At 45.9% G+C, this 15,295-nt stretch overlaps 1 protein-coding gene across 10 annotated transcripts in view; it reads left to right on the top strand.

Annotated features, from left to right (window-relative positions):
* The window catches only part of FANCA (FA complementation group A), a 32,475-nt gene that overhangs the window by 454 nt on the left and 16,726 nt on the right, over window positions 1-15,295 (top strand). For 6 of the 10 annotated variants that reach the window (XR_015275495.1, XR_015275494.1, XM_086847969.1 and 3 more), the window contains exons 2-20: window positions 790-896; window positions 1,783-1,846; window positions 1,995-2,137; window positions 2,471-2,566; window positions 4,180-4,253; window positions 5,231-5,346; window positions 5,754-5,836; window positions 6,278-6,311; window positions 8,576-8,642; window positions 9,305-9,417; window positions 10,037-10,113; window positions 10,566-10,707; window positions 11,218-11,351; window positions 12,671-12,781; window positions 13,183-13,278; window positions 13,370-13,429; window positions 14,170-14,258; window positions 14,683-14,743; window positions 14,836-14,885. Coding sequence is in view for 8 of the 10 variants with exons in the window: in XM_086847969.1 (XP_086704095.1) it covers window positions 790-896; window positions 1,783-1,846; window positions 1,995-2,137; window positions 2,471-2,566; window positions 4,180-4,253; window positions 5,231-5,346; window positions 5,754-5,836; window positions 6,278-6,311; window positions 8,576-8,642; window positions 9,305-9,417; window positions 10,037-10,113; window positions 10,566-10,707; window positions 11,218-11,351; window positions 12,671-12,781; window positions 13,183-13,278; window positions 13,370-13,429; window positions 14,170-14,258; window positions 14,683-14,743; window positions 14,836-14,885 (1,717 nt within the window). In the remaining 2 variants the exon portion in view is untranslated. Of the gene's footprint in view, window positions 1-786; window positions 897-1,782; window positions 1,847-1,994; window positions 2,138-2,470; window positions 2,567-4,179; window positions 4,254-5,230; window positions 5,347-5,753; window positions 5,837-6,277; window positions 6,312-8,575; window positions 8,643-9,304; window positions 9,418-10,036; window positions 10,114-10,565; window positions 10,708-11,217; window positions 11,352-12,670; window positions 12,782-13,182; window positions 13,279-13,369; window positions 13,430-14,169; window positions 14,259-14,682; window positions 14,744-14,835; window positions 14,886-15,295 lie in introns of all 10 variants that reach the window. The other 4 variants (XM_086847967.1, XM_086847965.1, XM_086847962.1 and 1 more) reach the window with 1 other exon arrangement.

Genomic DNA, 15,295 nt, shown 5'->3' with positions numbered 1-15,295 from the left:
GGGAGGTGGGAAACCTAACCCCAACCCTAACCCCAACCCCAACCCTAACCCCAACCCCAACTGTGAAAAACGAGGTTCACATGTTTTTTATAGAATTTGAAAGTTTAATAAAAAGACAATCGGGAGATAAAAATAAAGTATACAGATACGGCCAGGTGTCTCTGCGTTCAGCCAAGAGAGCACACCTTACTAACAAAGGGTTGTCTCTTAAAAATAGAATCCTACTACGTATCCATAAATTCTCATACATATTCAGACATTCTTCTTAGGATCTTTGGTGTTCCTCTGTTTAGTTTTTCCTTTCCCCCCCTTCCCAATAGATCAATCTTCTAGGTGCCACTAGGTTTTATGTCCTTCAATAAGGGGTGCCATAATTTTTTCCTTTGGAGGGCTTGGAGGACTGTTTGTCTTCCTCTGGACAAGATAATCTTAGGATGCAAGGGGGTCTCTGACTATTTTCTTTTTTAGTCTCTGGGTTATATAAACAGAAAAAGTAGTTTGTGCTTTAATATCATGTTATAGGCTAACATCTATGTATTATACCACTATTTCTAAGTTTCATCAATAACAGAAATAAAGGAAACTATATTAATACAACAAAATTTTCTAATCTTATACATATAACATTCATTATAATATTTGTGAAAAGCCAATAATATGATATGCATTTATAACACCAACCCTAACCCTAACCCCAACCCCAACCCTAATCCCAACCCTAACCCACAGCCAAGGGAGGTGCTCTCAGGGTGCCCTGACACTGGTTAATAAACCCAAACTTCTCAGCAGGGAGAGCCAGGAAGCGGAAAAGCTCCTTTGGGAGCGAAGCAGAGCTGCAGGAAGCGGCTCTGCAGCTGCTGGATCGCCACCAGAACCTGGGTGACCTTCTCCTGGAGGTAGGAACGGGACAGTTCAGGGTGTCGTGGCCCTGCTGGGACAGTGGGAGATCCCAGCTGGAGGTGGGTGCTGCAGGCTGTGGAGTCAATGTCCCAGGAACACAGTTTTCTGTGATAACGTGGAAAGAAAAACCAACAGTGAAAGATGAAGAAAGATGAAGTTGAAAGCTCTGTGTTGCAGAAATCAGATTGTTATCCCTTTTCCATCAATGTTTTACAGATTAAAAATAGTTAAGCATGGTTTGGATTTGGGACAAAAGGAAATACAGTACATTTTCCTTTGAGTCAGAACTGGCTTCTTGTGAATTTAGGGAAAACAACTCAGGAGAAACTTGGCTTTTCTCTGAATTACCAACCACACCTGACTAACATGACTGTCTTCACAACAACCTTATCTTGTGATTGTGATTCAGCCACGTTCTCCCTCTCCTCACACACTGATTTTACAGCTACAACAGATAATGCAAATATCTCCCATAGTACAGGATCTGTCTTTCTCTAGAGAATATTTCCCTGTTTAAAAAGAAAATGGGCATTTAGCTAGAAAATGATCCAACACTTGGACATGTTTCATCAAATATTTATGGCCTCATGGCTTCACAGAAAGGACTTGAAAGATAAGGATTATAGAAATTCTGCTCCTGGTGCTGCTGCTGGGCTGTTTGGTCCCTGGGGATGAGGAACTTTGACTTGTATCTCCTTTTTTCTGCATAAACTGACAATAACTAAACACACATCTCTTGTAAGGTGAAATCTGTGCTTTTTCATTCTCATGTGGGTTCTGTGTGTTCATTTCACTTCAGTTGCTCCAGCAGTGCAGAGATAGGTTTGTAAATGTGTGTGACAGATATCTAAGAGTTTTATGGTTTTTTTTTTTTGTTTCCAGGTGGGAGATTCAGCCAAGCCAGATGTGCAGGATGGGGCAGAGCACCAGGGAGGGTCATTTATAGGTGAGCATGTGCCAGGCCAGATGTGGGGAAGAACTCTTCCTCAGATTGAATTTTTCCCTTTATGTGCAACCTGTTTTACTTTCTTTTCATTGTTCTGGTCTTGTTTCTTACTTGCCTGGTGATGACAGTGCTTTGCTGGTTTGTTTAGTCTCTGTTCTGCAGGAACAGGCCTCAAAACTGGGTGTGCCCACAGCGACCTTGGCAGCCAAAAATGCCATTGCCAACGTGGAGCGGATCTGCCAGGATTCTGCCAGCCCCTCAAGAGTCCCACTGCTCAACTCTGACCAGAGAGTAAGGGGAAAGCTTTCTCTTTAATTTAGCAACAAAACAATTTATCAATTTAAACAAAAAAATTTATCAAAAATAGTTAGGTTTGACTCTAAGCCCAGTTTATCTGCTCTGATTAAGCCCCAAACACGAGCGGGCAGTTATTCACTGAGGTGTTTGATTTGCTTGCAGAAGAACAAGATATATAAAAAGAGAGGTTTAGGCCTTTGCCCTGAATTCTCTCCACCATTTCACCCTTTAAAAAGCATCAAACAGGGCAAAGCAACAAATTGTTTTTCTGAGAGTGTGTTATTCACAAAGGGAATTATTTCTGCTTTGTTTCTTGGGTGATGCCAGAAGAGGTTGTCCTGCTTGCTTCAGACTGTGAAGGATTTGCTGGCAAACAACGTGTTCTGTCGCTCACTCTTCTGCCAGGAAATGTGGAAAATGAAGGTGAGAACTCATGGAGAAACACTGTGGTGTTACAGACCTTGAGGTTTCATCCATGGGATGTGGCATCTCTGAATTCCTGAGAATGACTGGTTTTCCTGACCTTCCAAAAGCATGAGCTGAATTACAGATGGTGGGGGTTTTTTGGTTGTTTTGGTTTTTTTAGAGAAAGTTCAGTGGGGGCTTCCTTGTCTCTGCAGTGGGATTTGCTTTTTCAACTCAGGGTTCAAAACTCAAGGTTGGGAATTATTTGAATTATTGGAAGCTGCCACAAAAGATCATTGACAGCGCTGTGGTGATCAGGTGATGGTTTTGGGGTGCTCTCCAGTGCAGAAACTCCCAGCTGACTGGGGTGACAGTCCCAGCACACTTTGCCAGCAATATTCCAAGTGTCTTTGGCATCCTGGTTCTCTGCTTTGTTTACCTGAGAGTGGTGATAGGACAAAGTGAGGTCACAGAGAAAGAAACCAGATAGCAGATAACAGCTTGTGCTGCCTCACAAATGGGATGTCTTGATTTTATTTGGGTGTGTTTTGTGGAGACAGGTGGTGCTGTGAGTGGACTTAAGGGCTTTTTATGAGTGGGATGGTTCTGGTTCCTCCCTGCTCTCATGGGAAAGGAGGAAAAGGCTGATCTGCCCAGATAAAGGGCTGTGCTCTGGTCTCAAATATCCGCTCCTGAGCTGAAAATAGAACCTGTGTGTTTCACAGGCTGATTAAGATCTGGTCCTGGGGCAGACATGGGGATAAGTGAGAGATAACTCTGTAACTGAGGGTGTTACAGTAAGAATTAGGTTGTGAAGACAAAGTATGTGGGCTAGTTTGGGGTCAGGGTGTGAGGCAGCTGCTGGTCACCGCAGAAAGCTCCCGGGGCTTTGCCTTTTCCCTGTGCCCGAGGCCCCCTTTTCCTTCTCAAGGCTTTGTGAAGGCCTGGTTGGTTCTGCCTGGAATGCTCAGAAGCTGCTGCTGCTGCACCTTTCCCTGCCAGGTGCACCCTGCCGTGCTGTTTTGCCACCTCAGGACTCTCCTGGACATGCTGTTCTGGGCAGCAGCTGGAAGGGCAATTACAGGGCAGCAATTTGATCCACACAGGAGTGATGCCTGCTGCCTGCTGCAGATTTTTGTGCATTTTTCCTTTGTGTTCATCAGCCTTTCTGCCTGGTTGATTGCAGAGTCTCTCCCTGTAGTCTCCTGCAATCCCAGCTCTATTGGGAGTGGCAACCTTGTGCCACAGAGACTAATAAACAGTTCATAGACTAAAAGACAATTTTCTAATCAGCATCTGGATCTGCATTAACAAGACCTGAAACTCAGCTGTGTCGCCTGTTTCCTGGGATATCCCTGCTCCTTTTGATTCCCGAGGGGAAAGATGAATATATCCATTATTTGCCCAACAACATTTAAAATGATGATGCATCTACATCCCTAAACCCCCAAAATTTCTAGGAAGCATCATCTTTCATCACCACGTATTTCCTGTGCTGCCAGTTTTAAATTTTAACGATTTCTGGATAGCTGGGATGAACAGAATCCAGCTTTATTTTTCATGTATCACTTGCAATAGCCAAGTGTTGACTGCCCAGTGCAGGCTGTGACCTGATGGTGACATCTCCTTAGGAGCCCCCGGTGCTGGAGGCCGTGTGGCACCTGCACAGCGCTGACATCGCTGGCCTGGCAGAGCTGCTGGAGAGGTGAGCGGGGCTCTGGAGGTTTGCAGATGTAGCTAATCTCCTAAAGCCTGTTGAAACATAATCAGGGATTAGACATGAGTATTCTGGACTGAGGATATAGTCAGGTGCTGGCAAGGGATCAGATTAGCAGGATTGAAGAGCTGCTGTGGGCTTGGGGGGTTACTCTGGGGTAATTAGCCCAGTTTAGGTGTGGTGGCTGCTTGGTGTCCACCAAGTGGACTCGAGAAAGAGTCTTGCTCTGCAGAAGGTGGGTGTTTCCATCTTCACAAAATCTTACACTTTTTTGGTCTGGCAGGGTTAATCTCCAGAGAATTGGCAGTCTAAGAATTTTGCTTTTTTAACCCCCAAATGAGTGTTCAAGAGCAAGTTGGGTAGGGCTCAGAGCAACCTGGTTGAGTGAAAGATGTCCCTGCCCAAGCAGGGGGTGAAACAAGATGAACATTAAGGTTTCTTAACCATCCTTAACCCAAACCATCCCATTATTCCATGATACAGAGCTAACAACTCACCCATTTGTGGAGTTCAGGTTGTTTCCTTATTGTGTCAAAGGAATGTCCCAGTGATCTTCTAGGCTTCTGATATTGGTTTATTTGTCTTTTCACAATGAAAGCAGTTTAAGGGAACCAAAGACAATAGAGTAAGAATTTAATTTCTTTTATGAAGCATTTTTATCCATGTGTCTTAGAAATTTGAACTGAAATTCTTCTAGCAGAGGCTTTTCAATGGAAACACTTTCACGTCAGGGATGAGGAAATGCTTGGATGCACAATTTCACACACATTTTTCCTTTGCATGTGTGTGTTGTGGGATCCTTTTATAAAGCAAATAATATAAAAAGCAACTGTTGGTAAAGCAAACGTGCTGGTCCAAATTAAATAAATGAAGTGGCACATTTAGGGCAGAGTGCACAGGTAGAGACAGCTGAGCCTTACAGAAAGCAAGAAGGGTTGAACTGAAGGTGCTTTTGTGTGTTGCAGGAGCCCAGCAGGCCCAGCAGCAGTGGAGTGGCTCTGCAGCAGCCTCTGTGGCCTCTGTGAGCAGGCTGGGGACATCCCCTGTGGGGACATGGAGCTGGCACAACGAATTCTCTCAGGCAAGGCCCAGGGCTGGGTGCAGGGCAGAACCTCAGAGGAGTAACAACACAGGCCTCACTTTGTGTTTCCTTGCCTCATTTCTCTGGGGAGTATATTTTTTCTATGTTTGGCAAATACAGCAAATTTTCTCCCTTTAAAAAATAATTGGTTTGAATTTTTCCATCCCTTGGAGTTATGGTAACTGAAGAAAGTGTAATTGGGAGGGGTGTGGTTCAGGGGTGAAACACTGGCACTGTGTGTCTGAGATTTTGGGCCAGAAATACTTCAGAGTTCCATTTCCCCCCTGTCAATTTCTATTATTTATTTTCTTAGTTTATTTAGGGGAAAAAAAATCCCTCCAATGTCTGAGGAGCAAAGTGTCTCTGCTGAGGGGATGCTGGAACACCAATCCCTTCTTGATTTGCAGACTTTGCCGTCGTGTTTCTTCAGAATGGCTTTGAGCAGGCTTCAGAGCTGGGAAGGAAAGTGGAATTCCAGAAGGTTTCCTATGTAAGGACAAAATGAAGCCGGTAGCAAATGGTGCTTTAATAAAAACAATTCCATTAAACTCTGGCTCTTGCTGAGTACAAATAATTCAGAGCTTGGAGCTGCAAGGAGAGGGTGGTGGTACAAGTGCTGGAGTGGGGGAAATGGTGAAACCAGAAGGGAGACTTTTTGTATGGAGAATTGCTCCAAGGTGGTACATCAAGGGGTTTTAAAGCTTCCTTTCACCTGGATTCCTTGGGTATTCCATCAGAATATGAGACATGGAATGCTATTTTATTTTTATTTTTATTTCTGTCTATTTTATCCGTTCTATTGTAGAGCCTAAGGTCAAAGCGAAGCTTTAAGAGGGACAAAATACTTTGAGTCAGTTTACATTTTTTTTTTTTTGCATTGAACTGCAGCTCTTTAAAACTCTAAATCCCTTAATTTGTCAATTTTGAACAGATCTGCCGTGCTGTCTTGCAGAGAATGCTGGCATGTAAGTATTGCTGTGATCCCAGCATTGTGCAGCCACTGCTGTTTCCAAGACTTCTAGTCCTTGCTCACTGCTGAATCCCTAAGGAGAAATCCTTTGCCTGGCTGCTTTGTCTGTGCTGTTGTGCATAATATTTATGTCACTGATTTTATTTGCCTCTGCTTTCCCTGTGGTTCTCTTAAAGTGTCTCCAGATACTGCAGATAATTTCTTGTCTTTTATGCTGCTTTTTTTTCCTGCTCCCAGCTTTAACATCATATACCTGACCCCATTTCCTGATTTTAACAGGTTTTCTTGGGAGCAGGTGGAGCACAGAGGTTAGGCCAGGATCATTTTTGATGCTTAGATTTATTTTCTCCTGCCTAGTAAATTAAACTTTGAATTGACAGCGTTGAGCGATTTTTGCCGACTCACTGTTTGGATTTGCAGGCTAACGTTTTGTGAAACCTCTATTTTTGTGCTGAGCAAAGACATCTAGTGTAGGTGTGTAGTCTTTAAACACCGATGTTCACGAACTGCAACGTGCCTGCCCTGGCCTGAGCTGCCCTGGTGCCGAGGGCTCAGCGCAGCAGCGCCTGATTTACCGGCAAATCCCGACACAGGGAGACTAAACACACTCACACGGGGTTATTTTTGTCCTGTGTCACAGCTGATCCTCACAGGGAGATGCTGTACCTGCTGCTGTCACGTTCCTTACACCCCTGCCGTGTCCCAACCCCTGGTTGGTGTCACCTGACTGCAGCTGCTGTCGCTCCTGTCTCCTTAGTGACAGCTCTCCTGGCTGGCACTCCTGCTCGGTGCTGCTGCAGAGCCTGCTGCTTTCCCTCTGCTGAAAGGTGACCCCATCCATGCCAGGCCACAGCACCCCTCTCCATCCCTGTGGGCACTGCCAGCCCCATCCCTTGCTCCAGGTCTCGCAGGGAGCGCTGGCTGTACACAGAAATGCCTCACAGCCCTTGCCAGCTCTTCTAAAAAGAGAAAGCTGCAAGAGAAGTGCTGTATTATTTAATATGTATGAATCCCATCTCAGGTGGCCCTTTAAGGGTTGAAAAGCAGCCCTCCTCAGCAGAGGAGTGGGGATTTTGGAGGAGGAGGAGGAGCAGGCTGTTGGCAGGCAGACAGGAGCCTGCATCCTGCTCTTCATTTGCCCTTCCCGTTTGCGCAGCCTGCACTGCCACGCTCGCAGCCTGCGTGCCTGCAAAATGCACGGCATGGGGTTTATATAAGATATTTTATTAGTCCATACTTGTGGGTCACCTTTGAGGGGGTCTCACTTCATTAATCTTTGGAGAACATTTGGGTTTTTAATGTAAAAGAATTCCCTGTTACTGAAGACCTTCAGAGGAGGAGAAGGACAGGCTGGGAGTAGCTTGGGAGCGATGTGTTCACTGTAATGATCTGGCAGTGTTCAACTGCTGTGCCTGAAGATAAGCTGAGTTTATCTCCTTTGCTTTATTCTCCCCTACTTAACCTTAAAGTATTCCTCAGCAGGAGAGCAGTGTTACATCCTAAAGCTGTGGTGGCATGTGAGGGACCTCTGCTTCGCTGCCCCTGCTCAGTAAATTTTCTTTTCTGGTTTTGTTTTTTTTTTTTCCTTAACGAAATGATTTGAATACACCAACCAAGCTCCTTTAACAGTTGAAAGAGGAGGATTTTAAGGGCGGGGTGGCACAAAGCAGAAGTGCTGCTGCAGCAGGCTGCAAAGCAAAAGGATTTCCCAGTCTGTGGGCTCAGAGTGGTGTGGGCTGATCGTCAAGACAACGGCGCTGAGCAAGCTGCCAACCTGTTTGATCTCTACCCATCCTTTTGGGGCAGATGGAGCTTTTAAAGGAATTCCTGCTATGCAAATGGCACATTACAAACGCGTGGCCCTCCCCCAGCCTGTTCTTTGTTCGGACCCTGGTCTGCAGGGTGGTTAATTCAGTTTGTGCAGATCCCTGCCTCCAGACAGGCTTCACCCTCACAGATGCGTTAGGGCTGGGTTTGGGAATGAAATGCTGATTTGTGTGCATTTTTAGATGGCTTCATTATTAGCATGTTCTTGGGAATGTGTTTTAATTGGTTCAAGGGCAGTGGTAATAGTTTCTGAGTCTCTGTGTCACTTTGGAGGAAATCTGGTAAGAATTGAGCTGCTGAGTGGCTTCTGCACATTTCCCTAGCGAGGTCACCTTTGTAAAGGGGCACAAATTGCTCATTCCTGTTTGTTCCCCTGTGGGGTTTAGTGTCATGTTCCTTTCTCATTGGGTTTTTGTGTGTTTTGGGGTCCAGGGGTGCTTGATGCTGTCGGTAAAGAGAAGCAGGAAGATGTTTCCATGGTGCAGGCTGCGAGGTTCTGGTAAGAAACGTTCCAAACAGTGTCAGGAGGAGGATTTTATCCACTGTTGCTCTTCTTACAGAAGCAGGAGGAATGTTGTGAGGTGTTTTTTTACTTATTGACACAGCCCCCACCCCTCCCAGTGCTACTGGTGCTTGGAATTCTCCTCTAATAAAATATGTGCAGACAAAAGTGCTTGTAATAAAGATAAGGACCAGGTAGGAAAGTGGGTTCTGGCAGTGCTGGAGCCAACCCTGGACCTCCCTCTTGTCATGCCAAAAATTCCCCATCACATTTTCTCACTGCCTGTGAGCAGAAACACCTGGAAGGTGCAACCATCTCCAATTCCTGATTCCAAACTTGTTTTATTTAACTGCTTTGTGCATGTCACCTTCAAACCCCTGCTGGGATACACCTTAGACCCACATTTGTAAATCTGATGGCTGCGTAGTATTGGGTAACCACGAGTTGTTTGGGTTGTTTTAATACATGCAAAAAAAGTATATCTTTGTGGAAATTTGATAAGATGGATGTAGAACAAAAATCAGTCATTCACCCTAAGCTGCACCTGGTTGTTCCTATGACATCAGCAGCTATTGGATCATTTGTTATCAGTACCTGGGTGATCACAATTAATCAGTACCTGGCTGACACTGTTTCTGGTGTTTCCTTGTCCTTTGCAGGCTGAATGTGTTCAACGTGTCGCTTTATGGAAGCGTGGCTCACCCGGATTCCTTGAGGCAGTTTTTCAGACACACCCTGACCGAGGTTCTCACCTACAACCCTGTGCTGAAAGGTGGGAATGGGCAGGGACAGATGTGTCCAGGTGTGTCCAGGTGTGTCCAGGTGTGTCCAGTGCTCTGTCCCTCCTCTGCCTGGTGGACCCAGAGCCAGAGCAGCCTCTTGCTTCTCAGCTCCTTCCTGGGGTCTGTATAAGCAGGTGCCAAATCAGGGAAAAAAAAGTCATCTGAGGCTCATAGTTCAGGAGAAAGTTTTGGACAGGAAAGTTCTAATCCCAGATCAGTAATTGTGAAGCTTGATGTTTTCAGGAAGAAACATGTTTGAGCTATAAAATCTCTGGTAAAATCCCCATGAGCTGTGATGTGGAGCTGCTTGTCTGTTGTGTGGGAGAGCTGTGTCATTGCTGGCTCCCAGATGAGAGAGGTTAATGAGGGAAAAGCTGATTCCCTGGTGATTCTCTGTGCATGTGCCACGTCAGCCTACGCACGTGTGATCACCAAAACAGCTCTGGGGTCACAGTGCCATAGTGGAATGGCCCAGTCCCTGTGCCACAGCCAAAGACAAATGGGAGACACAATTACACTGGGCAGTTTTTAATGGCTGCACAAGGGAAACTGATGTGTTTTGGGTGTATTTCAAAACCTGCTGCTGAAGTTTTCTTTTTGTGGGTGCAGTGTCTGATGCCATCCAGATGCAGAAGGAGTGGAGCTTCACCAGGACTTCTCCCCTGCTCACAGCTCTGTACCGCAAGGTTCGTCTGCCTGGTGCCACTCAGAGAACTTTGTTATGTTGGGTTTATATCCACTGAAATACCTGAAATCAGGTTTTTGGAAATCAGTGTGACATTATCCACTTGCAGAATCCAAACCAATCACCTGAAACTCCGGGAGAAGGAAGCATGAGGGAAAGGAGCTATGCTGTTTTGTGCTAGTGCAGAGCACTTAATGAGAACAAAGATGCTGATTGGAGATGGGAATTTCCGCTGGTACAGAATAGACATGAGTTCTGAAATAATGTGAATTTTACTGTTTATTGTAGCTGGTGCTGGTTCCAGCCCAGGCTGATATTTGAGCCTGGGAAGCTGATCCAAAAGCTGCAGGATAGCTTGAAAAAGTCACAGAGAAGCCTGTCAGTCTTGTCTGTATTCCCCTCTTTCTTGTGGCTGGATGTCCTGGCTAACAGGATTTGCCATCACTCCTCCAGCTGCTGGTGGCATTCAGTGTGAAGGAATCCATCTGCCAGCTGCAGAAAGTCCTGGAGACCCACGAGGTGAACTGGCAGCACGTCCTGTCCTGTGTGTCCACGCTGGTGGTGTGCCAGGCTGAGGCTGAGCAGCTCTTCAAGGGTAGGTGGGCACTGCCAGCCTGGTGTGTGCCCTGCTGCTGGGGTGGGGAGCAGGGGAGTCATCCCCGGGGGCTGGCTGGGGTTCCTGCAAGGAAAAGAGCAGCAGGACATCTGCTTTTCCACTCAGACTTTCCATGTCTGTGGTGATGTGAATGCCAGGCCTCGTGCCTGCCACTTCTCAAACTTTGTGTACAGCCCAGGGTGGTTGTTTGATAATTACCTTCGTTATTAATTGGCATAGTGATTACTTAGTTCTAGCTCACCTTTGCTAGCAGAGCTTGTTTGTGAGAATTCCTTACTAATTATCCCAGTGCTGGACTGCCTGCAGGAAATGCAAGTGTGTTTGACAGCTGAAAGTGCATAAAAAAATAAAATCACACCCCAGAGGTTCTCCAGGCTGCAATACATGTCCTGCCTTATGTTTTATCACAGATATTTGTCTTCCTTTGCTGCAGAAAATACAGCACTGTAGTCAGGAGCAAAGTGTGAGGTTATTGTTTTATGTTCCTAGATCTACTGAGCCATCTCCTGCTAAAGGCCTTTGGGAATTATGACATGGAAAACATGATCACTGCGTTCCTGATCGCTCGTCAGGCTGCTCTGGAGGGCCCTGCTGTCTTCATGCCTTACTCAGAGTGGTTTAAGGTGAGACTAAGTGAGGCCTGACTGGTGAGCTTTGCTTTAATTGTGTGAGGCAACCTGTGCATAAGGAATGTTCTGCTACGTGGAGAAAGCCTTGCTCCAGACAGGATAACCAGGAATGAGAAAGGGGAAGAAAAATAAAAAAGAAAAGTACAAGTGATGTTATTGATATTAGAAATGATTGAATATTTATTACTGCCTTTGAGTCTGCAAAGAATAAATTTATTTGGCTTTCCTCAGTTTTCCCTCCTTTCATCTTTTAGGTCCACCTTGCCTGTTCTAGTTATTTGCTAGGAATGCAGACATGTAATTCCTGTTATTATCATCATCTTGGATAGATTTCAGTATCTTGATAAGCAGCACTGTTGTTATTGCATACGTTGGGGGTTGTGGCAGAGGAAGCATTCCTGTTTCCTGGAGGTTTGCATGCAGCTGTAATTGCTGTGTTTGACCTTACAGATAATTGGTTGTTGCTTTTAACTGTAAACAGGTGGGTATTTTAGGGATGCAAATCTCCACATAAATTCAACCTGGAAATTCCTTTGTATGAGTTTGCAAATCTAAGCTCAGCTTTGGCTGATAGAGCGTCCAGGAGGTATCAAAAGGCAAACTGCTTGTGTTCTCTGTGGTCTCAGACTGGTTGTTTTCCTTAGGATGCCCAGATAAACCTGTGTAGAAACCTGCAGATTTGTGGGTCCTCATGAATATCAATCTTCTGGTGGATCTCAAAGTTGCTTTGTTTAAGTGTTCTCATGGCAGCAAACTTCCACAGAAGTCACCATGATCCAAGGGAGCCCCTCTGCTCCAGAGCCAGGCTGGGAGAGCTGGGGGTGTTCACTGGAGAAGCTCCAGGGAGAGCTCAGAGCCCCTTGCAGGGCCTGAAGGGGCTCCAGGAGAGCTGGAGAGGGACTGGGGACAAGGGATGGAGGGACAGGACACAGGGAGTGGCTCCCACTGCCAGAGGGCCAGGATGGATGGGATATGGGGAAGGAATTTCTCCCTGTGAGGGTGGGCAGGCCCTGGCACAGGTGCCCAGAGCAGCTGTGGCTGCCCCTGGATCCCTGGCAGTGTCCAAGACCAGCTTGGATGGGGCTTGGAGCCACCTGGGACAGTGTGGCAGGGGATTGGATCTAGATGGTCTTTAAGGTCCCTCCCACCCAAACCATTCCATGATCCTATAAACATTCTCTGGAGCTTTTTCTCCAGAAGGATTCTCCTGGCAGAAGCAGGATGTTTGGGATTGGTGCGCTCGGTTATGGCACTGCTTAGGGGAGGATTCTCTCCACGCTGAAAGGCTGTCTTGCCATTTTCCCCTGTTTCAGGCTTCCTTTGGGAATGCTGGTGGCCACCACGGGAGCAGTAAGAAAACTCTGGTCTTCCTCTTTGAGTTCCTGTCGGAGCTGGTGCCCTTTGAAGCTGCGCCGTACCTGAAGGTGAGAAGGGGCTGACAGAGATGGTTTTCAGGTCCAGAGCTGCCCCACTGTCCTGCCGCCTTTCAGTAGGTTCAGCTCATTATAAATGTTGTTACAGTAATTGCATTACTTCTGGTTCATTATTCAAACCCTTTCCTTCCTGAAATAAGGAAGGACAAGATTCTTTTATTGATGGTGAGAATTCCTTTCATGGAATTAAGTTTAAGCACTTTGCCGATTCTATTTGTTTGTTGTTGGGAAAAATTATTGTCAGTTGCCATGAAAATGATTGATCCTTAACCAAGCAATAATGCTTTCTTTGGGGAGTATTTGAGGTGAACATTAGTCAGAATGAGTTAGTTAGAATCTTACCTGGATTTCCTGGAGAAAAGGCAAATCTTGTTGTGATTTCCACCTTTCAGGTGCACATCATGTACCCACCTTTTGTGCCCACAAAGCACCGCTCCCTGCTCTTGGAGTACATCACCCTGGCTAAAACCCGACTGGCCGACCTCAAGGTCAGGAAATACTGTCTCTTTTGAGAAGAATTCTCTCTGGATCTGTCCAGCCCTGCTGTGTGTGACCTCCTGCACCTCTCCCCTCACACAGGTGGCCATAGAAGACATGGGGCTCTATGAAGACCTCTCTGCTGCCAATGAGGCTGTGCAGGTACTGCTGCTGTCCCCCACTTTTCTCATCAGCCACATCCCTTTTCCTCTGGAAAAAACACCGAGGTTATCAACCTCCCTGCCATCCCAAAGCTGAGTGTGCTGCCAAAGTCTCCAGCTTTTAGCCAGAGGTTTTAGTGGCCATAAATACAGGATCTCCCCAGTTTTCATGGAGTCACATTTTATAGGTATCTTCATTCTTTTCAGTGGAGCACTCTCTATCTTGGTGGTGTGAGACCAAAGTGTGGATATCCAAAGGAGATCTGGGGATGGAGTCTACACCCTGCAGTTTCACACTGTGGCTCATGATAAATTTGGGGTAACAACAGTAATTTATAAAGAAGAGTCTGGCTTTATTATTCCTTCCTACTTTTTGATCAGAGGAAGATGATTAGATGATTACATGAAATACAGGCTGGAGGCAGGGTAGATTCATATAATACAAGAAACCCAGTCCTGTGATGAACTCAGAGGCATAAGCAAAGATTTAATTTAATTTTCCCGAGTCTGATCTGGTTGTCAGTTGAGAAATTTGTTGCAGCTTGTGGTGTCTTACAACTCCAACAAGAGAAACCCTGGGTGTCAGTCCCTCTGCCTGCAGGCACAGGCTGGAAGGGGAGATGATGTGTCCTAATTCCACATGTACAACTGAAATAGAATCACAATGAAGCAAATTCAGAACAGAAGAGGTAAGTTTGTCATCACCCTCCATTTCTCACATCTTTCTCTTGTGTGAGGCAGCCCCAGGCCCAGGCACTCCGTGATGTTGAAAAGGCCCTTCAGATATTTGAAAACACAAGGAAGATCCCAACCTCTGTGATAGAAGCCAGGTACTGTGTGCTTTTCAGCTCCTCCTGGGCTTAGCTAGAATAATAATAACAATAACAATAATACCAATAACAACAACAACAATAATTGTAGGAGCCAAGTCTGAAACAAGGAAACAAGAAAAATTGAGGATATGAGCAAGGGAGGTTTGGGGAAGTTCTTCCCACTTCCTGAGGAGTCATCTTAATAGAGGATATTTGTGGGGAGAGTGAAAGGGCACATTCTCCTGTGCAAAAGAAGTCCAAATTTATTACAATAGAAAGCAAAATGAAAGAAATTAAAAACCACTGGCTAGTCTGAACCTGGTTTGTCTGTGGTTATTCGTGTTGCCATGAACATTTTGTATTTGCAGGAGCCAAGTTTACTCCTGAGGTGTGGAGATGGCACTTTGGCATTGCTAATACTTGGCTCTGTTTATTTTCTCAGCATTTTCAGACGACCATATTACACTTCCTGGTTCCTTCCAGCTTTGCTCCGGCCCCGTGTGGTCAGTACTTGGCTTTTCCCTCTGCCCCTCCCATCAGCTGTGTGTTTGTACACTGATAATTTGCCCCTGACCTGCCTTTTCCTCTCTTGCAGCTCCCTAAAACCCCAGATGGACACATGGCTTTTATAGACTCCTTAAAGAGGTATCCAGACCTCCCAGTGTTGTTTTCTGTGCTGCTGGGATTTCTTTTTGGGGTGTTTGATATCAGATTATCAGAGGCTTTGACACCTTGGTTGCAACCAACCTCTTGGCAGGGCTTGGTGGCTCAGGTCTGTGGCTTGCAGGTTGTGCATGGAGGAACTTGTCTTCAGGTCTGTAATTAGTCCTCTGGCCACTGTGAAATCATTATTTAGGAGCCCCTCTGGCTCCAGGCCAGGTACATTTTAATGCAAATCTTGAAGGCTGAATATAAAATTTCCCCAGGAGTATGAGCTCCCTCTGTGAAAGGCTTTTTGGGAGGGGGTAAAGGGGGAGTGAAAGATGAGACTTAGATGTCTGTTGATGATCAAGGGGCACCAGGATGATGCCTCAGGAGGACACAGCTCCTCTCAG

This window comes from Cyanistes caeruleus, chromosome 12 (genome assembly GCF_971803275.1).
Source record: "Cyanistes caeruleus chromosome 12, bCyaCae1.hap1.1, whole genome shotgun sequence".
In the NCBI taxonomy this organism is placed as follows: domain Eukaryota; kingdom Metazoa; phylum Chordata; class Aves; order Passeriformes; family Paridae; genus Cyanistes; species Cyanistes caeruleus.
This window is presented reverse-complemented; position numbering and strand designations above follow the sequence as displayed.